Source organism: Puntigrus tetrazona, chromosome 8 (assembly GCF_018831695.1).
Source record: "Puntigrus tetrazona isolate hp1 chromosome 8, ASM1883169v1, whole genome shotgun sequence".
NCBI classification, from domain to species: Eukaryota; Metazoa; Chordata; class Actinopteri; order Cypriniformes; family Cyprinidae; genus Puntigrus; species Puntigrus tetrazona.
In genome coordinates, this window is record NC_056706.1 from 15,195,687 (window position 1) to 15,222,063 (window position 26,377).

General features: G+C 38.1%; 1 protein-coding gene across 1 annotated transcript; it reads left to right on the forward strand.

Annotated features, from left to right (window-relative positions):
• On the forward strand, positions 1–26,028 carry ncs1b (neuronal calcium sensor 1b). Its single transcript, XM_043247765.1, has 10 exons — positions 1–143; positions 1,672–1,789; positions 1,992–2,780; positions 10,318–10,342; positions 17,710–17,848; positions 21,101–21,179; positions 22,410–22,498; positions 22,611–22,688; positions 23,559–23,681; positions 25,128–26,028. The coding sequence occupies exons 3-9, from the start codon at positions 2,717–2,719 to the stop codon at positions 23,655–23,657; spliced, it is 573 nt and encodes a 190-aa protein (XP_043103700.1). The 5' UTR covers positions 1–143; positions 1,672–1,789; positions 1,992–2,716; the 3' UTR covers positions 23,658–23,681; positions 25,128–26,028.
• The last annotated feature ends 349 nt before the right edge of the window (positions 26,029–26,377 follow it).

Below are 26,377 nucleotides of genomic sequence, written 5' to 3' on the forward strand. Positions count from 1 at the left end.
TTTAGTTTGTCCAGCCGCTGGAGAGTCTGCGAGAACAGTCCCGTCTGAATGAAGATTACAGACACAGAGACCGAGCAGGAGGAAGCAAACACATCCTGACTGACAGAAAGCGATCCGCAAAGACCAAACAATCCTACGCCTCGGTAAGTGTCACGTGACGCCGAGTTTCATTCAAAAACATTGCGTTTTAACACTTAGGCGGCGGACAAACATTTCGCGTGACACGTAGCTTGATGGCAAGGTGCCCCTTTTCTCCGAGCTAAGAGAGTTCCTGTGGATACAAGGAAGAAGTCGTCTATAGTTTGACAGCTTAAAAAGTTTCAGTGAAAGACGTTCGTAAAAAAGAGCTGGGTTTATTCGGTCCAGTGATGTTTTAGAGATAACGTTCACGCTGTACGTTCACTACCTAGCGGTCTGCCGTGATGGCGGTCGACAAGCACCTGTAAAACCGTGTCCCTTCAGGCTGTTTGCGTGTTAAGGAGCGAAATCGTGCAAACATATGTTTCACCAATAACTTTAGAAACCGAGCTGCTGTTCAGTCAGACTTCAGAGCCCCCCTTCTATCAAAATTATGATGGCAACCCGGCTTTCCGCAAAAGTTGCTAGTTACTACAGTTATTGTTAGCTTATAAATGATTATGTCCTTCAGACAGTGTAAGCATATTTCTGTTGTTGTCATTTGATAACTGCAATATTGCCTGTATTTTTCAGTACAATGCAGAAGGCTAGGCTATTACTGTAACTTTGTAATATGATTTGTGTGTGTGTGTGTGTGTGTGTGAATGAAAAACCCATACTGATAATAACCCCATAAACCAATAATGATAAGATAGAAGTTCCTCAGTTCCACTCATTTTACCCATAGCACAGCAACTGAAGACACACAATATTTTCTTCATAAAGCAGTATAGCTATTTTACACTCTTTGTCAGTTAATAAGGTGAAGATGCATATCTTCTCCCAGCTAAGATTGTTCCAGTATTTTATGCCTTGTGCGGGCAGTTAACACACACTGTATAGTGTTCAATATGAATGCAGCACATGTAAAGAGGTTATTAGCTTTGGTACTTAATGTTGCATTCAGAATATAATGTAATATTTGATCTCCAAGCTTGTTTTGAATGGCCCGTATAAGATGATTTTATATGAGCAATTTTTGTGTTCTGTGCCTTAATTCAAAACATTTCCACAGAGTGTTTTTTTCCCCAGTTACCGATAACAAGATAAGAGGAATATACCCCTTTTTTATTTCATAGCTTTTATGTGTTTGGTTTTCCGCTTATTTATTCATTGCCTGAGCTCCCGTAACAAGAAGCATTTTATTGTTTGAAACATGCTGTAGCTAAATCAGTAGAACTGAACTCTACAACCCTTAACTAAACATAGAATCTTTCAGACTGCTTCTAACATCATTTGACTAATGCAGTTTGACCTCGGTTCGGGATATCGATGCATTTGCAGTACTGGCAGAGGAACAGTGCATTGTGCCATCCTTACACAGGCTCAGGGAGAAAATCGTTCTCATGAAAGTCAAGTGCGAGAGCTTTCTGCATGGAGAGTGTGTGGTCAGCGATTTCCCCCTCATCTCTCAGTGGCTCAATCAAGATTGCTGGACTCATGACTCTGTTATCTTCCAATGCAGGCTGATCTTGTTGCTGTTTTTGCCCGCAGTGTTTAGAGGTTTCTCCGGACAACCAAACCTTGGCCAACAGGAGTTGCTGCTTTGAACTACAGAAGGTGTGAAGAAGAACAGGCCTGGAGATAAGCAAACAGTGGTTACTAGGAGAAGGTGAATGTCTTGTGTCACAAAGAGTGCCATCAGCGGACTGCGACACCAGAAAATTGGTTATCTACGGTTTTCACTTATTGTTTGATGCGCTCAGCGGTGGCGAATATGAGCTGCCCTGTTAGCGTTTGCATTTTGATCTATCCTTTGTAAAACTTTGAGTTATATCAGTAATAAATCAGTAATTACTTCCACTGCTTTGTAGATCCTGTCGTCATCTACCAGAACATCGTCTACTACAACGACTTCTACCAGAGCGAGAAAAGCTAATATCCACCAGGACTACGTTTATTCCTTTTTAATTCTACTGAACCCTCTCATCTCAGCTGCCAAGACAAGTAGAGCAAGTCATCTCCTTTAAGAGTCGCTCAGCACTAACAAGACAGACGTAGGGAGGGAGTAAAAAGAAGAAGAGGAGAGGGAGGGTGGGTAGAGAGCCGGAGAGAATTGGCGCTCAAGTGTGAGCGAGAGAGAGCATGCCGAACACAGCGTGCGAGCGTCTCCTCTAACCGTTGGCACTTTGATACATTTCAAAGCCTCGCACCTCGCACTGAAGCAACTGACAGAACGTGGTTAGTATCTGAGACCTGTACCCGAGCAGACGGCTGAACGAATGGGCTTTTATTTGAGGAGCAACAGTTCAGAAGGACTCGTCTGAGGCGGCTGTAATTGAGGATGAATTTCTGAAAGACCTGCTAGGTAAAAGAGATCCCGATAGTGACTTATAGCAGTCCAGAAAGCCAAAAAGGAGGTGGCAATTTACAATGGATGAATGTCCTTGGATTTCTTGGCAGTGCTGATCTGTTTTGAGTTTGTTGGCGCTCTTGGGTCTCTGAGATTCTGCTTTAAGACAACTAGTTTGTAAGGAGTTCTGCTACAGGTCAGTTCCAAGCTGGACCACTTAAACTATCTGCAGGAGGTCTGGAGAGCATGGGAAAATCAAACAGCAAGCTCAAACCTGAGGTGGTGGAGGAACTAACCAGGAAGACCTACTGTAAGTACTTTCTGAGTGCACTTTTAAGAATAAAGGTTCCATTAAAGAGCCACTTTGGGTTCCCCAAAGAATCTTTCATGGAACATTTTTTGTGTTTAGAACTTTTAAGGATCCACTAGAAATGTTTGTGCGAAAGAAACATTCAGTGCATGTTACAGGTTCCTCATGGAACCATAATGCAACATTTTAAGAATGCATGTGATAAAGTCTGTTTTCTACCCATGCTTTTCAAAAGTGTTCATTTTTCTTTGTTGCCATAATCTCACTGATGATTTTCCAGCCTTTCAGTAAAAAGGCCATGGTGGCTATAAAAACCTAATTTTTAATTCATCTGTTATCCTCTTGGGTCCAGCTCATGCGCTAATTAATAGACTAGAAATGTGAGCTAATTTGTTTGAAAACAACATTGTTAAACCGCATTCAAGATCCTGCGGCTCATACCACATATATTTTGTAACAAGAAATCACAATTCTCGAGGCATCACAAATAGTGATTAGCAGAAGCCTGGAAGTGGGCCTAATCAACATGTTTTACAAGCCCTCCAATTGGGACTCGAGCTTTATGAATATGCAGATTGGTCTTGAGATCTGCAATCAGGCTGGTGGTTGCCCAGAGAGATATCTGAAAGTGGCTTGCTCTCTGCCAGGGAAGCAGATTGGGTTTCCATGGATGCATAGGCTATATATGTAAACACAGCTATATCACGATTCTAAAACTAGCTCAGTGAAATGACAACAGTGTCAGAAATGCTAAGAACACAATTCACTGTAATTGTTGCTGCCATCCACCTTATCAACAGTTTAATTTTTTCAAATTCAAATCTATGGAAGTCTTGCATGCTTTATTATTATTATTATTATTGTTTTTTTTTGTTTAGTTTAGAAATATGGTAAAATGTTGCATTTGAGCCAGTTATTTTATAGCGGCTCAAGTGTTCCATTTTTCGTTTTTTTGGTCAATTACGTGATTTATATTTTTTTACATTTTCAAATTGAAGACACGCAAAAGGACTAATATGCACCTACAAATAAAGGTTTAGAGTGCTACATCGTTTTTTTACGAATATTTACAGCAAAATGAATCCGTGTAGCATTATAAACCTCTATATCAGGTTGCACTTTCCAAACCGACTAAGAACAAATAACGAATGCTTGACCCGACCATCCGTTTATTATAGTTGATTTAGGAAGCCTAATATAAAACAGATCTTTTTTTCATCAAACTTATGAAAAGAAGCCAAGACACTGTGAGTAAATAGTGTCTGTGTTAATAAGCAGTGAGCGCGGTAAAGTAGGCAGCGCTGGTTTGAAGTCATGCAGATATAGAATGGGAAGTGACAGCCAGTGGCTTCCTAATAATGGTGTCTGCTGTGTGTTGGGCTCAGTGGTGGGCGCTACATGGAAAGGCGCTGGGCAGGAAATTGCAGCATGCAGGGAAATTTGTCTCTGTTCTGGGATGGACTCCATGTCCCTAACATTCCTCCTTTTCTTTCTTTCTTCTTTCTCTGCATGAGTCTCTCTCTCCCGTTTAATTGCCTCTCTGTGAGCATGGAATGGAATACTGTAATTAAAGCTTTATCAGCTTTGCTTTGCAATGAAGGACATTGCATTTCTCTTTCTATCCATATATCCCTCTTACCTACCTCTCTCTCGCTCCTCAGCAGTCCCTTATCTTCAGCCTCTTTTGTTATTTTTTTTTCTCCTCATCCCTATTTCTAACCTTTATCAGTTTCTCATTCTTTTGTTCTTGTACGTCTCTATAAGCTTGAGCCCATAGCTAGAAATTATGTTTTTAATCGGGACGATGTCTTCACTTGTGTATTTTTAGGTTTGCCTTAGCTCTATTGTATGGGACTACTGTTGGAAGGGAACTAAGTGCTTTAAATACATTTGTTTTTTTTAATGTAGGATGACCAGGAAGGAACCATTTTTTAAAAATCAGTTTATCATTAGATATTTTGAAAGTTTTTTACTTACTGGAATAATTAAACAGAAATTGAGTGATCTCTATGTAAAGCTGCAGCCCATAACTTTTTGTGCACTAGCGGTTATTAAACAGATCTAAATAATCCAAATATACACACTTATTATAGATGCCAAACACACGATTTGGAAAACAGATTGATGATTAAGTCAATTTTGAACACGTTATTAACGCATTTTGAAAAAAAGTTGCGGACTACAGCTTTAACTTTAAATCTTTTCATTTTAATAATATTGCGTTTGATTTTCAAAATCATTTATCCTAAAATGTCTTTAAAGTCACAGTTTAGTCTGAATATTTTTCTAAGTTGAGCCAAGAAACCACTAAGCTGGTACTGATTCGCCATGAATTATCAATTTAAATCTTGTAATAAATAAACAAATATGATATGTAAAACATGTTTAAAATGGTTGACCTTTTTTTATAACATAATTTGACTTTGACACTTTTCAGTAATTTTTGAAATGAACAGCTGGCCTCTGTCTCTCTCTCTCTCTCTCTCTCTCTCTCTCTCTCTCTCCGCTGCCATTCCAGATGCAACTGACTAATTCAATCTACACTTTTAGCCATATCATGTCTGTATTTTGCATATGTTTATGGCAATTAAAGGACAGCTTAACTTGTTTTACAGCTGTGGAGGCTTGCTACTGCAAGTGTTTATTTCTCATGAGTGGGCTACATGATTGAGTTTTTTGCGTGGTGAAGAGCAAAGGGAAGCGTGCATGAATACAGACTAGATTTTAATGTAGGCAGAAGATTTTTCATTCTGCCAGGAAAGGCCTTGATCAAAAGCTTATCAATCAGAACACTGGCTCGCCTATTCAGTGTGGTGAAACCGATTTTCCGTGGCATTTAACTACAAATATAAGGCACTTCTCTTTTGTTGGGTTACGCAACACTATGGCATTTTCATAGCGATCATTAGATTATTTAATGGAGGACATATCTCTCGGTATTGATCGAATTAAGCTACTATTGCGGCTCTGTGGAGAATTGTAGCCTCAAAGAACTACAGCACTGGGCATTAGAGGCCCGAATGTTTTAATGAGGCAAATTTAAACAAAGGCCTATATCACTGCCAGTTCAATGACAGCTCACATCTCACTAAAGTGCTACATGTTAGTCTCCAATGGTGCTTTCTATGGAGAGATCACTGTGCGCTTAGAGCACTGGAGCAACTGCCCCATTAAAGTTTTGCCCTTTCAGTTAGCAGATTTGCATACAATTGACATTTTAGGCTCTCTTTAGAGTATTAGTAGCTGTATAGTCCAAATGAAATATAAGGGTGTGAGCTCTTAAAGGACTAATGCACCAGAAAATGAACATTCCATCATCATTTATTCACCCTCATGCCCTTGTATGACATTTTTCTTCTGTTAAACAAGAAATTCTGAATCATACACTAGTCACACTTTTCCATACATTTACAATGGGAATAGATATATCAAAAGACACAAAAATAGCAGAAATCTATTATAAAAGTAGTGTACAGTATTGTTTTCTGGTCTATTGACGTAATAAGATTTTAATTTGTTGTTATGGACTACTTTTACAACGGGTTTTATTGTTTCTTTTTCAATTAGGAGCTTAACAGCCCCTCTTCCTCATTCTCTTTTATTATATTGAAAAGGGTGGTGGTCACCTTTTATGTTCCATTGCAGTAAATCAGTAAATCACACAGGTTTGCAAAGCATTTCCATTTGTTTGGGTGATCTGTTCCTTTAATTGCTCACAGGCATTGTGCTGTGACAGTGTGTCTGAAGGGGCCGGCCATTTCCTTCACCGTCACGCTTTTCTAAATCTCTTTTTCCAGAGCTTGAAATACAAACTCTTTGTTTACCCCCATTAGAACCGTCTGCCTCAACAATGACTTCCTGTGACTTTCGCAAGGAGGCATCTGAAAAGATCTTGCTACTGTATAGTTTCCGAATGATTGAGTCAGTCATTTTAGTATAAAACAAAAAAGCCAGCATGAGTTCACGCAATTTCCTCTCAGCAGATCATTAAGAAAAAAGTGTGACGTATTAAACATACAAATATTGAATAGCGACAGAGAAGGGTCTGTGCACGCTGTGTCAGAAACCTGAAAAATGTTGACTTTTCAGGGAGAACACAAAGGTAGGAAGGCATCAAGACATGTTTGAGTCCGATGTTTGCATAACATCCTACAAAGATGCCTCCATCTGGTCGATTTTCTGAGGGCAGCATGAATGCATCATTTGTTGCCTACAGCAGTCCCTGCAGGATTTTGCCAAGCTTATTTCTAATCATGGCTGCCCAAAATTATGGAGTTGGCTGGGGCTTTAAAAAACTAATTGCAATGCTATTTACTGCATTTTTTTGTCTTGTTCTGCAACAAAAACTCATGAATAATCATTACATAAGTATAAAAATAAGTTTAGTTTGTTACAGTAGTCCGAGTTAGGCAGCACTATTGGCATAAAGCAAATAATGGCACAACAATCTACATTCAAATTTATTAAAATGTATTTCAGTAGTGTACCCTTTGTCAATGCTCCCAGTGCATGTTTCTTAACTTTTTAGGTCCCGCAAGCAATTAATATGATCCAACATCGTTTGGCTCTGATGCCAGTGTTATTACTTTATATTTTCCCGGATATGCCACATATACAGTATATATGCCATTTTGAGTTAAATCCGGTGTTTAGTTTCTCATGTAGAAGCATAGAACTCTAAGCTCCTGGAAATCCAGGAGAAGTCAGCCATTCGGATTTAGAACTAAGCTCAGTTCTGTACTTTACCTTCTAGCTAATATTAGGTCCAATTTGTTCTTTGCATACAGAGTTTACATACTGTTTACAGTATGTATCTTATAGTAAGAGCAGTGTGCTATTTGAATGGACAAGAAGGTTTCATAATTATTTTTTCCCAGATGCTAGATGTCCAAATCTCTTTACTTTGTCTCTTTTAATCTCTCTTTTTCTCTTCATCTTTTCCTCACAAATGGAGCACAAGATTCCCGAAGGAGGTTTTAGTGAGACAGGATGAAGGTATATAGACACTGCCCACTGAAATCCTCTAAATCTTTTCTTGCTTCAGCGATGAGCTTGAGCCCCTCACTGCACAAATAGTCACATTTCACAGAATGACGAATTCTCTAACCAATCAAATGCAGCTAGTCAAATGTGACAGACGTAGATGTATTGTTATTTACATGCAGATTTTCAGGTATAGCAGATGTAAAATAAACCGGTGTTGTGCTGTATTTGACATCCTGTTCCTGGCTAGTAGTTGTGGGTCATTGTGTTGGTTACGTTTTCAGTCATTGTTTTCAAGCTTCTAGGTTACTGCTGTTTCCCAGCAACAACATAACTGCGCTATCCCAGCACAAGGGTTGTGTGGGTACAGATTCATGTTGCCTTCTGTTCATACTGCTTTACCTAGAATGGCATCTGTTGCATGAGGGAATATGTTTTTTTTTTTTTGACAAAATCCTTGCTCCGTTTATGAGGTTGCCCACGTCTTTATCCAATCTTGCCTGTTGTATAGCGGTGGATGCCCAAAGAGAAAAGTAGGCCACACCAGGAAGATAGTGCTGGTCACATTTTTTTATATCAAGTGGCCTTAACTACTGTCAAGAACTTAGTCTCCCACAAGATTGTTCCATCATATTGACTTTCACACCGCACAGACTGTTGTGCACCACCCGGGACTCTATTTCCCAGACCCCTTCACACAGATTGGTTTCACCTGTGTTTAATCACGCGCTGTCACCTGATTACACAGCTGCGTCCAGTCAGACACACACTACTTCAGCTTTGAGTTTCTTCTCACTTATGGACGAATTTTTGTTTAGCGTATAGCACTCTCCTAGTGTTAGCTACTTTACCAAGCCATATTTTTGTTTGTCTCCAGTATTATTCTGCATATCACACTCTCCTTATTTTTGGTTAACCCCTTTCGTCAAGCCCCTTGGATTCTGTTTGCCGTCTACTAAATCATAACCGGTTTGGATTATACTTGTGTTTGGCCTGTGTCATACCTGTTCTCCGATGTTTTGACCCTGTCTGTGTTATGACCATGTCTCTTAAAAGTAACTAAACAATAAAAATTGGTAATAAAATATAATCAGAAGTCCAAACAACAACTACCTGATCTATCCTTATATAAAGGGTTATTATTGTTACGCCGCATGCTCTGAGAAGAGATGATATCTTTAGAGAATACACAGATATGTTTGCTGAGAGTGGCAAATTGGCCAGTTGATATAATTTTAAATGGCATGTTTTTTCTGTCCCACGACAGCAAAACCTCATTATCATTATCGTTAAAGTTCTTTTTATTTGTCCTTTCGGTTGTTTCTTTTTGACCACAATTGTTTTTCTCTGGATGAGTGCTGCTATGCGGAAAGCCCTTATATGGAGCTGGTTTGGGTGTGTATTATGCAAATGAACAACCTTGTGCACGCGGTCATTTAGAAGACTTTAAATTCACTAACAGAAGAATGAGTTTAAGAACAAGCTCATGTGCAGAACGTTCTTGTGAGAAGTCCAACAAAAAACACTTGCAATTATTATTAGTGAATGAGAACCAATGTACTTATTGTGGTCTTTTGCTTCTTTTGAAGTGGGATACTGGTAAGGTTAGGTGGTATGGGTGGATAAAGGTTTGATATGACTTGAACCATTAGTCTGCAGGAAGATAGCTCTCCAGAAGCATAGCTAAAGGACGCTGGACTTCACTGACTAATTAGACAGCTCCTTAGCTCTTCATTTTACCTCTGCTTGCTGCGATATTTGCATTTCTACTGTTATATGTGATTTAAATGAAATTTAAATGTAATTATTTGATATTCTAAAAATAACCATGCACTCTGACCCATACATATTCCTTCTTATTAATTTAAAAGATTATTTGTGCTTATTAACTGGTCTGCATATAATGATTGTTTTGATTAATTAACCAGCATACCATGTAATTCGATAGCATTTCTGATAAATTTATTTCCATAGCATATTAAATAAGTAAGACACTGCACCCATACACATTTTCATTTAAAATTGCAATACTGCAGTTTTCCATCTCAAGATGTTTTCCTCATAGGAATGGATGCGAGGGAGGGACTCTTGGGGTCCAATTGTGAAAGCTGCCTCTCAGAATGCAGAGATGAGAATAATATGATATGATGTCAGGGGATTTTGTTGTTTAGCATTTGTAAATCACAAGCCTACATATTCCACCAAATGCTGTTGACCAGCAAACCACGGCCTACTCATTGTCTTCTGGCTCTCACTTCTGTGCTTGCATTGTTTTTTTTGTTAGCCTTGTTACGTCTTATGTTACTTCCCTTGTAGCTCCATTGTGTCTAATAAGCCTTCTGCAAGTCGCTTATGATAGATGTGTTAGCTAAGTGTGAAATTAATGTCAATGACCTACAAGTGAGATCGTAAAAAGTGCTAGCATTGTGCATTTTAGAAGACAGGCTGAATCACAAGAGGCAATCAGTATCAGTCTGTTATGATAATGTAGCGCAACCTGCCAGACAAATGTATTTAGTTTATTCATTGTGTTCTCTCCTGTTTCCCTCTACAGTTACAGAGAAAGAAGTTCAGCAATGGTAAGTTCTATATCTATCTATCTATCTATCTATCTATCTATCTATCTATCTATCTATCTATCTATCTATCTATCTATCTAGTTCTACACATGCTCCTCTGCTCTGTTTATCCTCCTCTTCTCATCCGTCTGTTGTCTGTTTTGGCACACTGGGCACATCATGCTTTTATACCTCCATCTGCTATGGCCACTCATCACAGCATCATTTTACATTTCCTCATCATTTTGTAGTTGCGCTTCCCAGGGGTATAATCTCACTTTCTACCCTTGAAACACACACATTTGACAGTAATGTTGCAATCCATTCAATCTCTCCATTCATATGCCCAAATGTCAGCGAGCATGAGTGTGTAGTTTGGCACACCTCACTTAACGTCAGTCTGTCACCGAATCCAAGCGCTGGCATGCCCAAGGTCAGTCCAGTCCTGGCACTGTGTGTCCCTGGGCGTTTGCCAGGCTAAATTGTTGACTCATTTCTGCTGCTGCTGGTAGATATAAAACCAGTGAGGAAGGACAAGGATGTGGGGCTGCAGTGGGACGTGAGCTATAGGTGCCTTTTGAATCCACTCCGCCTGAGTGCTGTATTGTTTCTTGTTTAGTTTCCATCGTTCCTTTGAGGATCCTTCCTGTGGATAAATGATGTCACTAAAATGACACAAAGTCGAAGGTGCAAAAAGCTGCTTTTTTCATGGTTTTAGCTACAGTGCTGTTGTGGTAAACGAATGTCAGAAGTGTGTGCATCTAAATTTGAATATTATTGTACTTGCAGTTTATATACAGAAAGCATACAATATCTTGCTTGACAAGTCTGCTCTAATTTGATCAATATAACTGAAGTATTGTAAAATATTATTAGAATTTAAAGTAATTTTCCCCAAGTTTGGACAAAGCTGAAGTTTCAGTAGCTATTATTCTAGTCTTGTAATGTTGATTTGCTGCTCAAGAAACATTTCATATTATTATAAGTGCTGCTATAAGTAATCTTTTGTGAACAGTGATACTGTCATGATTCTGGTCCACGAACTTCCACTCACTCACCACCAGATGTCACCTCCTCTCCACGTTGACTCTTGCACCACACTATGATTGTATTTCAATCAGGACTTCATTTCCCATCACCCACTGCACTGATGACACACACTCACCTGAATCACATTTCACACATCTTTCTGTTTCCCCTGTGCTATACCTGTTTGCTGATGTTTTGATCCTGCCTGTGTTTTGACATTGTCTTAAATTAAAAGTGTGCAAATGGATCTGCTCACCTCTTAAAGAAAAAAGAATAGTTCGATAAATGGGCTTAAATTATAAATCTTTTGCAACATTTATGATTATGTTTACTGTTGCTTTTGAACAATTTAATGCCTACTTGCTGAATTCAAACGTACTGGTCCCAATCCTTTAAATGGTGTAAATAGGTTATTCTGAATAAGAACTGGGGATGGGTCATTGGATCATTGGAAATTAATATTTGTAAAATACAGTTTTGCACTTATCAGTGGTTTTTTATGTTTAAATAGTAATAGTAATGAAAATGTATTGTTTTTCTGTCTGTTAAAAAGTAATAAGTTGCTCGTACCTATAGTTTATACAGTTAACACCACTGTTGCCTTCTTAACATAACTTTACTTTTTTTTTTTGACCAAAATTATGTACACCTGCCAAAAGTATTCACTCTCCCATCCAAATAATCAGAATCAGGTGTTCCAATCACTTCTATGGCCACAGGTGTATAAAATCAAGCACCTAGGCATGCAGACTGTTTTACAAACATTTGTGAAAGAATGGGTCATTTAGTGAATTCCAGCATGGAACTGTAACAGGATACCACCTGTGCCACAAATCCAGTCGTGAAATTACCTCGCTCCTAAATATTCCACAGTCAACTGTATTATAAGAACGTGGAAGCGTTTGGGAACGACAGCAGAGAGCTTCATGGAATGGGTTTCCATGGCAGAGCAGCTGCATCCAAGACATACATCACCAAGTGCAATGCAAAGTGTCGGATGCAGTGGTGTAAAGCACGTCGCTGCTGGACCCTAGAGCAGTGGAGACAAATTGCGCTGGCAATCTGGCAATCTGATGGATGAGTCTGGGTTTGGCGGATGCCAGGAGAACGGTCAGTGCCAAGTGTAAAGTTTGGTGGAGGGGGGATTATGGTGTGGGGTTGTTTTCCAGGAGCTGGGCTTGGCCCCTTAGTCCCAGTGAAAGGAATTCTGAATATTCAGCATACCAAGACATTTTGGACAATTCAATGCTCCCAACTTTGTGGGAACAGTTTGGAACTGGCCCCTTTCTCTTCCAACATGAGTCTGGTGTGGATGACCTTGACTGGCCTGCACAGAGTCCTGACCTCGATAGAACACCTTTGGGATGAATTAGAGCAGAGACTGAGAGCCAGGCCTTTTTGTACAACATCAGTGTGTGACCTCACAAATGCGTTTCTGGAAGAATGGTCAAAGATTTCCATAAACACACTCCTGAAACCTTGTGGACAGCCTTCCCAGAGGAGTTAAAGCTGTTATAGCTGCAAACAGTGGGCTGACGTCATATCGAACCCTATGGATTAGGAATGGGATGTCACTTAAGTTCATATGCGAGTCAAGGCAGTTGAGTGAATACTTTTGGCAATATAGTGTATGTTTACTTCCAGGAGTTGCATAAAGTCAGTTATCGCTAGTTATTTTATTGATTCATCTAATGGTCAGTGAATGGACTCTGGTGGCATATCTGAGGCTGAGAGTAATATTCTTATATCTTTTTTGAGCCGTTGTGATTTTAATCTTTTGTTATTCAATCTCAAAGCTGAAATGTAATGAAACTGGCATGAACATCTTCCTCCCTGATCTCAAACTGAAAAACTATTACATTAGCATGACAGAATTTCATTCTCTTTTATATAGGCTACAGAATTCATTGTCCTCTTATCCTAGACATTCTGTCTCTGATAATACATACAGAAATGAAATCCCCAGCAATGACCTAGAGTTCCACTCGCTATATGCATATAAATGACCGTTTTTATATGAGCTGATGGGCATTGATCAGCCAACTACTTTGCATTGCGGTTAACCAGCACAGAGGCTGAATTAATGGCTGTGCACAGGTTAACCAACAGCCCCGGGAGCAACAATTAAACATCTGAGTGATTAATTTAGTCATTTGTCTTTCCCTGCAGGAGCTAATGGACTCATGTGTGCTGGACACCATAATGAAAGTCTGTATTTGAATATACTGCAATCTACTGAAGTGCCTGTTAATGGAGGGCACAGCTGAAGTGCTATAAGGTGGTGAGGTTTTCGTCAGCAGTCTGGATAAAAAGTCACATTTTTAAGTCACGTTTTATTCATCTTCCCCTCCTCTGAAATGTTGAAAGCTGCAAGTGGATAATTGAGTCAGTGAGTTGAACTCAACAACCCAGTTAGCTCAATTTGAGAAAAATTATTCAGATGATTCATTCAAAAGAGTCGACTCACTTGAGTATTCAATCATCTGTTTTACTCAGATGTACAGAAGATGTGTTGCTACTTCCACTTAATAGCAAAGTTAAAATGTGATTGTTTGACAGCAATATTGGTAAACAGGGTTGTTGATTCTAGAATAGTAATGTTATGCTACTCCACAAACAAGCATGCAACTACAATATTACACAGTCTTCATATAAAGCACTGCTTGAATTAATCCTCCAGTAGCTGCCGATGAACACAAAAGCTTTGGCATTCCTTTAACGTTTCCTTTTCCATTTCCAAACAGTCAGCTCTGTTGAAGAGACCAACATATATTTTGTTTTGGTTGCTGGCATCACTATCATGATGCTATTAACTATTAAAGGCACAGTTGATATTTTGAAGAATGTGTAGTCCATATATTAATGGTTTTGTCCGTATATTAAAGGGTTACTTCGACAGTTAGTGGGACATAAAACATTCCATGTTTGTTACCAACAAAAGAATCAACTCACATTAAACCTCATTGGTTCTTGCATGTCACATGACCAGACTTTCGTGCTACAATATTTGATGCTGCCACTTGGACCAGCACCAAACCACCAAGCTTGGACCATAAACATTGGTCTTTTCAGCAGGGAAGTGATGTTTAGTTGCTGATTTTCACTTCAGCGATCCAGACTGACTTAATGATATCGTAGGCTGACTTATTTGAATATTGAACTTGTATAGACAGTTTAATAGCGTGTAATTAGAGATCGGGGCAGTAGCATTTCTAGAAAGTGCCTTTTAGATGCTGCAGTATAAGATGCCTATACTTCATCATCACGTCTCAATGAAAGCTGATGTTTAACAGCTATGATGGGGCAAATTTGTTTTCATTTGAAATCTGAACATTAAAAGAGTCGTTCTTTTGAACTATGCTGCACTTATGCACATCATATTAGAAGTATGAGAGCTTTGTGTTTCTTGCTTTTCAAAAAAAAAAACAGCAGGCGTTGCTTTGACAACAGCGGTGTGCTCAAATTAAGCCGCAATCAAGTCGGATTAGCTGAAAACGAAATGCTGTTACCCTTCTCATTTGCTTTGTGCGCACTCTGTGCATGGTTAATGCTGTGGAGAGTTTGAATTGTGTGTGTGTGTGTGTGATTGTGTTGAGAGGTAGAAGGTTGTTCAGAGTTCCCTGATAGGGTGTAACAGTCCCCACCACCACCACCTACCACCTTTGCCAATGAATGGATGAAGCATGAATCATACTTACAGAGAACATTTTATTCTTTCTTGAAGCTGTAAAAATAGCCCAATTGATTTGTGAATCATCCGAGTGTTCTTGGCTGACTGTTTTTTCCTGACTGGTGTGGTGTAATGGGGCAATTGCCGAGACATTACACAGCTGGCATTGCTCCGCATGTGGCCAGAGGATGGCGTCATAAAGCTACAGGAGGTTATACAGACCCCTGACCCTCTGCAAGAAACTTGTGTGAATGTGGCAAAAAATAGTAGTTTTATGATTGAGCACATAATCTTTCTTTGGAAGTTTTAACTTTTAGAAGTTTCATATGCTCAGCTGAACTATTCATAATAGTGAGTAAATGTACTGATCATGGCTGTGCTGCATATCTTCTCTTACTATTGTCTACCTATTCATGTATTTTTAACCTCAATTTTAATCAAAATGTCATCACCAGACTTCTCTTGAACTATTTGGTCCAAACCCAATCCTTCCATCACTGACCACAAGTTTGCAATGCCAGTAAGTTTTAATTGGCTGATACAACCAGCTATTTGCATAGAGGTGGAAAAAAGCATAGTTTTATGTCAGTAGGGGGAAAACCTGATTGAATCAGCAGAAGATGGTTTGTTGGTTTTGTGGCTAGTTTTAGTGGTCTGCTTTTAAGAGATTTTGGCAACTTACAGTTGGTCTGTCAAGAAAACCAGCTACAGTCCTACATGTTCAAAAATTTAAGGAACTAGTTATCAGAAGTTTGAAATTGTAAAAATATAGATGTGTAATGAATTAAGTTGGAAAAAAATATTTTGATGAGTACATGTTGATCTTTTAATATTATTTCCTGTTAGTGTTTAATGCTGTTAGGTTTGATATTTAAAAGTGTTTATTATTGTAAGTGACATATATTATGTATTTTTTAGGCTTGTTATTTTATGTTTATAGAGCTAATAAAGTGGTGCTAAAACACAGGTTCAGTACATGAACCCTTGCACATTTTTATGACATTGGCATAGGTAGTCAAAACTCACAAAGATTGATGTGTTGCATCATTTTTTTTAAAAATCCAAAACATTTTAACGAATAGATGTTTAATTTCCTCTCTTGTTAAAGGTTGTTTATTTGTTGTCTGCAGTCCTGAATTAGCTCTGAAGTATCAGAGTCTGGTATCATACTGAAGGCACAATTGGGATCAATCCAAACCAAATTGTGGTATGCAAACAAACCCATATGACCTTGCGCTTGTTCTTTCCCTCATGTTAGAAAAGTCTTTTTTTCTTTGAGGAGGAAGTTCCTGCCCTTTATCATCAGGAAAGGGAGAGACAAATAGACAAACGGAGTAATAGAGAGGCTGTTGTGAGAGTTTAGTCAGTTAAATCACACTGAATCTCCATTAGGAGTTTAAGCATACAAGTCAAAGCTGAGAGTGTCGTGCTGAGATAGGGATAGACCCTCTTTCCCTTAACACGTCACGTAACCGCCTGAATTCACATTCTGCGATAAACTGAGCTGCGCTAAATGTCTGCTTCGGTGAACTTGACGTTAGCGGTTATAAATGTAATGCAGCATTTGAGTGTGACAGACACAGCTGCACAGGTGAAAATTACAGCTTGATTAGAAGGTGAGCATTCATGACAGCTGAACTATTCAAAGTGCAGTTCTTTTCTTGTACCCTGAAACGCAGCCTAAAAAAATATTGAAAATGGAAATTAATTGCATTGTTAATTGCATTGTTAATTAAAGTGTAATGGCTAAAAAATTATTATGTTTGCCTTTTTGAATGGTCTTTCATTTGAAAACAGGTAAACACCCTCAAAACAAGATAAGTAATACAATAATAATATAATATTGACAGTTTATATTTTTAAGCTGTACAAAATCTTACAAAATATTGCTGTGTTTTATTTTATTGTAATATGTTATTTATATAGTTAAAAAGTATGGTTGGTAGGTTTTTGTATGTCTCTTATGCTTATGAAAGCAACATTGCTTAATCAAAAATATATAAATCTGTAATATTGTGAAAAAAAAAAGAATTTAAAATCACTGTTTTATAATCAAATATATTTTAAAATGTAATTTATTCCTGTGAGGTACTCCTGCTTCAGTCTTCAGTGTCTCCAGAAATATTTTTTTAGGATTATCAGTGCTGAAAAACATCAGTGCTGCTTAACATGTTTTTTTTCTGATTTCTTTGATGAATACAAAGTTCCAAAAGAAAAGTATTTATATGAAATAGAAATCATTATCAATGTTTTGACTGTCAGTTTAGAATTTAATGCATCCTTGCTGCATAAATCACGTTGAAGCTAAATAAAGTGTTTTGTCGTTTTTTTTATTGGAATAAGGAAAAGAAAACTTTTTCTGATGAGAAGGTTTGACCAGCAGGCTATAGTAGACAGGAGACATCAGATTCTACCTGTATTTTAGTGAGTTTCATTCTTGTTTCAAGTCACAGCAGGGTTCAGGAAGCTGACAGATCTAGCTATGAATTATTTCTAACGGTCAGAAAGAGAACAGACTTCAGAGATCTTATGAAGCAGGAGGCAGACATAAGCCTATTTTGTTAGCATGGAGATCAGTCAGGTGCTGAGCTCACAGACGAGCATAGGCTATTCGACGGTCTTCTGTAACATCTTGCACACTTTTCAAAGACGGTGTATAAAAACATAATGATTTGTTCCTCTCTTCCAGGTACAAGGGCTTCATTAAAGATTGCCCGAGCGGTCAGCTTGATGCTGCAGGTTTCCAGAAGATCTACAAACAGTTCTTCCCCTTCGGCGACCCCACCAAGTTCGCCTCATTTGTCTTCAATGTTTTTGATGAGAACAAGGTGAATTGCACATCACTGTTCGGGTCTTGCACAACAGTATTTCTTGAGGGTTGGAGACATTCTGTCTCTCACTTTGTCTATTCTTTTATGTCAGCGATCCTTGATCTTATCTCTAAAGGTCACAAGGTCATTGTATTTTTCACGGCTAGTATAATAGATATATATATATATATCTTAGCTTACAATATGTTTTGCTTATTTTCATGTCCATATTACTATATTTCCATGTCATTCTTGTCATTTAAATCAATTGCAAATCACGTTTTCAATGCAGAGCGATATTTGTAATACACATGGAGTTGTATATAGAGCGTTCTGACGTATGAGTTTCCTTTACTGTTAGGATGCTAAGTAGACAGCATACAGCCAGAGACCTCAGGTTTTGCAACGGAGCACGTATGTATATGGATGGGAGGTTAAAGGTTAATTATTCTCACTCTCTTGCGAATTGTGCTCTGTTCCTGTTATTAATTATTCATTAAACAACCTCATTTTGTTATCTATGCAATCTGTAATGTGATTAGGAGCCAGTTAGTCCTGCCAGATTAGAGTCGTCTGGCAGCCAAACCACTTTCAGAGATCACACACAGTCAAACTAGTCCCTGTGTTTATTTATAGGTTTTGAGAGGCACCGCTGTTAGAAAGAGACATTAGTCTTGGCCTTCGTTTGCTATTTTCTAGTAATCTGTAGCACTGCGGTGTGTTTCACCTCAGATTAATTGTTCTAGGTACTGTCCCACGGTTAGTTCTCTGGAGATGTTATCAGTCTGGGCTTGCAAGGAACTGTGGTGATGTTTCCCAGACGGAGGTCAAAGAGACACAAACCCTGCCTTCCTTGAATTTGAAGTTTTGCATTTTGAGTTTAGCTTTCTTGATGTTACTTATTCTATGATATGGCATTTGCGTTATGCTTTTTAAATTTAAATTCTGTCATCTTTCACTCACCATCAAGCTGTTCCCAACATGTATGAATTTCTTTCTTCTGCAGACCCCAAAAAAAGATATTTTGATGAATGTTTGACCCCAATATACTTATGAATTTCCCCACTATGGAAGTTAGCGGGGACTATCAACTGTTTGAATGCACACACTCTACAAGATATCTATGATGTATTTGATACTGAAAGTTTTTTTTTTGGCTGAAAAATCAGCATGTTGTGGAAGCCCGTTTCCACCGATTAAAATAAAACAGGTAATTGAGACTGTTTATCTCACAAACCTGACTTTTTTAATCAATTGTGGGATAGAAAGTCAGAATTGCAGGATATAAACTTGCATTTGCAAAAAATTAAGTCGGAATTGCAAGATAGAAACATTTTTTTTTGAGAGTTTGAATTCTGTCTTTGTTTTGTCAGAATTGTAAGATATGTAAGAACTGTAAGAATTCGTAATTGCAAGTTTAAAAGTCCAGTTCAATGTGAAAAAAGACGTATGAAAAAAAAAAAGAAATATGTTGTCAGAATTCAGAGTTTATATACCAGTAAAATTCATTAAATGCACTACACTTCAGATTGTGTAGTTTCAGCATCTGCCAGCAGGGGATAATAGGGCCATGATGATGAGCCAGACCTCAACACCTTCATATGACTGAAACTATAAACTTGACTTGACCTGATCCCCACTTTCGTGCGGTTTCAAGGAAACACTAAACTCTTATGACCATGTAACATTCAAGCATATCGTATAAAATGCAAGTCTAGGCAGGGGTGTAAGTAATGCTTTATGTTGTGGAATACAACTCTGAGCATAATGTAAGCCATCATTAAAAGGGAGATAAAAGATTAGATAAATGGCTGTCCTCCAAAATGTAGTGTTCTGAACAGTGGAAGTGTAGTAGGGCAGTAACAGTAACTGTTGTTGCCGTTGTTCTCCATGGCAGACTGCATGAGACAGCAAAAGCGAATACACACATAAATGGAAGGGTGGCGAGAAAGTTGAGTCACCTAGAGTTTGCCCGAGGCAGATAGGAAATGCAACAATTTGGTTTAATGAGATTCTGTGGTTGGATGACACCAAAACTGAACCCTTGAACCTCAAGGCTGTATTTGACTGAAACCTAACACTGCATGCTAGATTCAGTTTTATAGCAGGAACTGGAAAACTCATAATGTTGAAAAGAAAAATGGATTGAGGTAATACAGAGGAATTCAGTAGGTAAACATGAATTTGATTATTCTTGCATTAGTGAGTGAGAACATACAGCAATAGCTACATTTGTTCATTTTTGTAAATTGTATATTTGTATAATTATTTATATTATTGTATAATTTTATAATTGTATATTTTAATTGTAAAGTATTATAAAAGCCTTGACGTATTTGATTACATTTTCTAACCATGTTTTTTTATATAGCTGAATATATCATATTTCATGGTATACCACAAAAAAATGCTTTTTGCAGACATTTATCTTTGGTTGTCTATCCTGAGGCTTTAGTGTATAGTCTAATTGCTAACAAGCATAATTGCAGTTTTTACATGCTATTTGTGCTCTACAGTTCAAGAACAGTTCATTCTGAAATAATACATTGCAAAAATAAACAATTGCAAATCAGGCAGGGTCACTTGGGTGCAAAAGCTTACCGCTGGAACAGTGCTTTGATTGGATAATTTTATTCACAGGAACTAAATGCTGTCTGTCATTGTCAGCGCCTCTTCAGAGCTTCCTTAAGCCCACCAGTTGAATCTGATGTGAAGATGAAAGAAAACAGAGTGCATAATCACAATAAAGCAAAGTTTGAACAATCGAGTTTCCACTCCCTGAGGTTTTAAGACGTATTCCGGAGGATTTTAAAGCGGTGTACTAAATAACACGAAACTGCATTCATTTACCTCTCTTGCTCTAGAGAGGTTTCAATAGACAAATCATAAAATGTGTCATAACGTATCTGCTGGATATTTGGAAGCGGAATGTATTTTGTAATGTCTGGTGGTGCCAGCCTGTAGCCCCGAGGAAGAGCAGGGGGTGGGACAGGAATAGCAGCCCACTGGCCCATTTTACTCTGCCAATCAACAGAAGGCTTCTGGGTAACACTTTACAATAAGGAACTTTTTAAATTAGTTGGTGCAATAGACATCACGAAAAAACTGAAATTTATGAAAAATTCTTTTTACAGCATTTAACAGGGCTCATTGTTAGTTAAATAATGTATGATCTAATGTTAGCTTTTAATGTTAGATTGTGTTGGTAGGCTGTTTGCTGAAATTAATTGAAATCAAAGAGTAATAATATATATCTTTTCTTTTTTTCAGGATGGACGGATTGAGTTCTCAGAGTTCATTCAGGCCCTGTCTGTGACCTCACGTGGGACTTTGGATGAAAAGCTCCGCTGTAAGCAGGTTTTTGATTAATAAAAGCCCAATCAAGTGAGAATCAGTGAAGAAGTGAGGTACCTTTGTGAGATGCATCATAATACAGTAAGCGTTCTTAAAATAAAAAAAATCCCAGAAATGACAGAAATAAGTCGCATTTAAAAATCAAAGTGTATCAATGTATATGTGTGTGTGACCCTGGATCACGAAACCAAGCAGAAAGGTCTTTTTTATTTATTTATACATCACACAGCTGAATGACCCACACAACTTTTCATTGATGCATGGATTGTTAGGATAGGATCGATTTAGCCCAAGATAAAACTATTTTAAAATCTGCGGTTGCAAAAAAAATCTACATATTGAGAAAATATTTGAGAAATATTCCTATGATTTTGGTATAAAAGAAAATAAACTCTTTTGACACATACAGTTGGCTATTGCTACAAATATACATGTGCAACTTGTGGTCCAGGGTCACACACACACACACACACACACACACACACACACATATATATATATATATATATATACACATTCATAGATTATTGAGTGAGGCTTGAGTGTCTGAGGGAAACTGTGTTTTGTAAAAACTGATTAAAAGTATCATCCAAAGCAATTTTCTCACTGATACTAAACAGACTCTTTACATATATGGGTCACATACTGCCTCTTTCTCTGTTGACTCTTCACCCCAGGCACTGACCTGTGTTTGCACTCTGCTGTGTGAGTTGTAGGATTGCCTTTTTGTTGTAGATGAGTGGAATGAAGTAGGGCTGTATGGGTGGGACGTCCTGGAGTCCTGGAGTGAAGAGAAAACCATAGATGGCGAGATGAAAGAGTCGCTCCTCACTGCTGTAATTGCAGTGCAATGATTTGGCTCATACAAAGCATGCCTTTATCACCCAATCCTGCATTTATCATTCCTTGTAGTCCTTACGTGTCTGCACTCTGCTAACATTGCTTTTCGATTCATAATCAAAAGAAATTAAACCGGGTACCGAGATGCCTGATGGTGCTTTTTCCATATATAGTGCAATATTGCAAAGTGGTATTTCTTGCTATATTATATTAATGTATTACCTTAATTATGAACGCACTGGTTTGTAGTGCAGACGGTTTAATGTTTACTGCATTTTGATAATATTCCAGCTAATGAATCGGACGTCTCGGACATTCATAGAAAGCTTTTAGCAGCATAATATTTCTGTACACACTCACCATGACTTCTTGTTACACGCTTTAGGGGCCTTCAAGCTTTATGATCTTGATAACGACGGCTATATCACACGTGATGAAATGCTCAATATCGTAGACGCAATCTATCAGATGGTGGTAAGTCACCGTTCATTTCAGCTGTAATTACAATCGGAACATATGGGATTCATTTAATGAGTAAAATGTTTCAGATGTCTTTAACATTACTAACATTACGGTTTTTTTTAAGGGAAATACAGTGGACCTTCCAGAAGAAGAAAACACGCCGGAAAAGAGAGTCGATCGCATTTTTGCCATGATGGATAAAGTACGGATATGTCCTTTCTTCTTGACCCCAATCGCGCAGAACCACTTAATAATCCAAATCAAAACTCACTGTTATTATGCAACGGGCTGTTCATTTTATTCTGTTTGGTTCTGCAAAAGAAATAAATGAGCACAGATCTGTACAATGGTGAATAAATATGACAGAATTTTCACCCTTGGGATTTTTATGCAGTCTGAACTCAACAGTAACGTTCAGCGATCAACCATCAATAAACCAGGTCAAGAAAATAGCTAATGTATAGCTCGTATTCAATCCAATACTCAACATCAATCCAGTGCAGATCGAGGATACAGTAGGGAATAAGAGCTCATATCTGTGGTAAAGCTAGCGTCACTAACGCTGCCCTCGGGTCTATAAACGCCATTTTGGCATGCGCTACTGCTAACATCGGAGCCTAGCATTAATGCCCACTCAAGCCCTGAAAGATGAGATCAGGACTTGTTTGGGAATGTTGACAGAGATGGAATGCTTTCCAATAGTGTAGCAATTCAGCAGATCAGAACGGCACCCAATGGGGGTATTTTAAGTAACTAGTACTACACTGAGCCACATAAATTGGAAGAAACGTTTTCATTTTTCTTCAATGGAGCAGCCTGTTAGCACTCGCCCCCTGCTGGGCATGTGGAATATCTTAAACGTGGGAGAGCGTTTTCCTCATGCATAATTGAAAATCCTTACGGCTGTTTTTTTTGTATCCTCTAGTTTGTAAACTCATATAACCTTAAAGTCCATTCCACATTCGTTTGAAGTGTCACGCATTCGCATATAGCCACAAGCAGCCTTAAAATAACACATGGTTGTTTGCACTCGGCATTTGTGATTCTAAACGGTGTTTGTTTGTTTACCCAGAATGCTGATGGGAAGCTGACCCTGCAGGAGTTCCAGGAGGGATCAAAGGCAGATCCTTCTATTGTCCAAGCTTTGTCACTCTATGATGGCCTTGTATAGTAGCGGCTTGTCTTAAGGATACAGGTATGTTGTGCTGAATAGAAATGCATAGAGCCTTTTCATTAAATCAGACTACATCCGACGTTGTACATATTATAATTGTTTCAGTGTACTTTTATAGTAATAATAATTGGAATTTACTGATAACAGAGTAAAGAGAAGAGTTGCATTCGTCTTAGTAGCAGAAAACAGGGCATTTGTCCAAATACGATGCACCTGTCACTCTCTTAAACTGGTGCCAGGCAAAGGATATAGAAAGAGATATATCGAAATGGGGTGACTGTTTTTAGATTTAGGATGTCCTTTTTATGCTTTAGTTTGATAGCCTTTGCTGAATGACAGAGAACACTATTAAGCCAGTAATTGGTTGAATGACACTATTACTGTTATTTAGGTGTTTCTGGCATTAAGATCACATCAAGGTCAGCTGTGCATCCATCTGCTGGCTTTATCTTACCTCATGGAAGTCATATCGTCACCTTGTGTACTAAAAAACATTGAGCGAAAGGTGTACATCTTTCAGAATTGAATTGAAAAAGCCATTCAGTTTCTGAATTTATTGGACATAAATAAAGATTGAAATATTGGTTATGCTTTTTTTTATTGGAAGAGCACTTTTTTTAATTTATGCTATACTTTAATAACTAAGCATTTAATAGACTTGAGAATTAACATTTGTTTAATTATATATATATACACACATATTTTTTTTTACATTTGTAGGACTCAATGGACCTTTATAATAGATTAAAAATAAAACAGTTCAATGCATACTTTGTGGTGTTTTTTTTGAAAAATTTTAATTGATTAATAATTTTTTTTTTACAGTATAGACATTTTAGAGGAAAGCGACATGAAGAGTATAATGCAAAAAAGCTCAGAAATGTTTTAAGGGATAAATGGAAATAAATAATCAATAAAACATTTATTTATATGTCGTTGAACAACTTACAACTATTAAAATTGCATCTGATGAACACCAACCCATGAATTGAAATTGTTGAAATTGAGTTGTTTCTTAAAGGGTTAGTTCACCCAAGAATGAAAGTTCTGTTAATAATTACTCACTCTTGTGTCGTTCCAAACATGTGAGACCGTCGTTCATCTTCAGAACAGAAAAAAGTTCATTTTGATTAAATCTGAGAGTTCTCTGACCCTGCATAGAAGGCCCATTCATTAATAAATGAAGTCGCTATTGCTGTTATCTTTGTGCACAAAGTATTCTTGTAGCTTTATAAAACGGAAGATGAACCACAGGTCACATGGACTATTTTAACAATGTCCTTACTACGTTTCTTGGCCTCGAAAGTGTAAGTTGCTTTGCAGACTATGCAGGGTTTCCTAAAAAAATATCCGAAGATGAACCAAGGTCTTACAGGTTTGGGACAAGGGTGAGTAATTAATGACAGATTTTTTATTTCTGAGTGAACTATCATTTAAGTGAAATTTCCCATTTTACTCGTTGTACAGGTACGGCAAAGGATCCAGTGCCACGCCATCCCACAATGCTCATAAGGAGATGAGTCTTCGTCGTTTGACCTCTCGTTCAGGACACTTAAGACTGTCTCGCCACAAGCAAATCACATTTCAGCGTATAACAATGGCAGAAAAGAAGAACCTGTCATCCTAAAACTGTGTGTGTGTGTGTGTGTGTGTGTGTGAATGCAATTCAGAACACATCGAATTTTCAGCAGCGGCTACTTTCTGACAAACAAATGCACTGGAGACTATATGGATGGCACTGACAGTTAAAGAAAAGCATGCTGAAAAACCTAAATTATAAATGTAAATATGTGTAAACATTTCATATTTTTTAATCACACTTCGCCGGGATATTGTGGACGTGCGCTTCATATATAATTTAAGAGACTGTTGATATTTTATTTATTTCTTGTTTACCTTGAAGTGTATGGATCGCAGCTGTTACAAGCCTTAATGTTAAAAGCCTCTTGGAATGAAAGACTTTAATCCTGTTTTTGCTCGTGAAAGGAGATTATTATATTCGCGGCGCACAGCTTCGGTTGTGAAGAGTGCGCTGCCCATTCATCGCTGGCAAAAGTCAAAGTGAAGTCCTAAAGTGACTTCCTAAACAATGCACTGTAACCAAGCAACACGCCACACTTATTATCCCTGAACAGTTGCACCTAAAAAACGGATGTAAATACCTCTGTAATGAAGAAAGTCCGCCGTCTGCTTATTTAAACTACACCTCTGCATTTGTCTTTTCCCGTGTCATTTTCCTGTCAAACAAAAGCCATAGACTTGAACTATGGCATTCTCTTCTCAAAGCAAGTAATTGGGTATGAGCCGGGTGGTCTCATGGTTTATCAGTCGCTCTCTGGCTGATGATTAAATTCGAGTCACTGCATAATTGCCTCTAATGTTATTTGCCGTCGGTAAGTAAGATGGAGGTCTTAATATCTGATGTGTCTCCTCTTGATATTTCAACAATGGCTGCTTCCATTTTCATCACTGTGTGGTATGTGTAGAATCGCTGTGCTCATAATAGGACGGTTTTCCATAGGCGCACAGACCTTGTATTCCATCAGCACAATGGGCTCGCTGGCACGCTTTCAAAACAATTCTCTGTGGTCTATGAATCCCTGAAGTAATCAATTTTGTCATAGGGCATAAATCAAATTCACCATACAGAACGTATAAAATAGATGTCCCGCTCTCAGTGTGTGCCATTTTCAGGGAACCAAGAGGGCATTATGTTT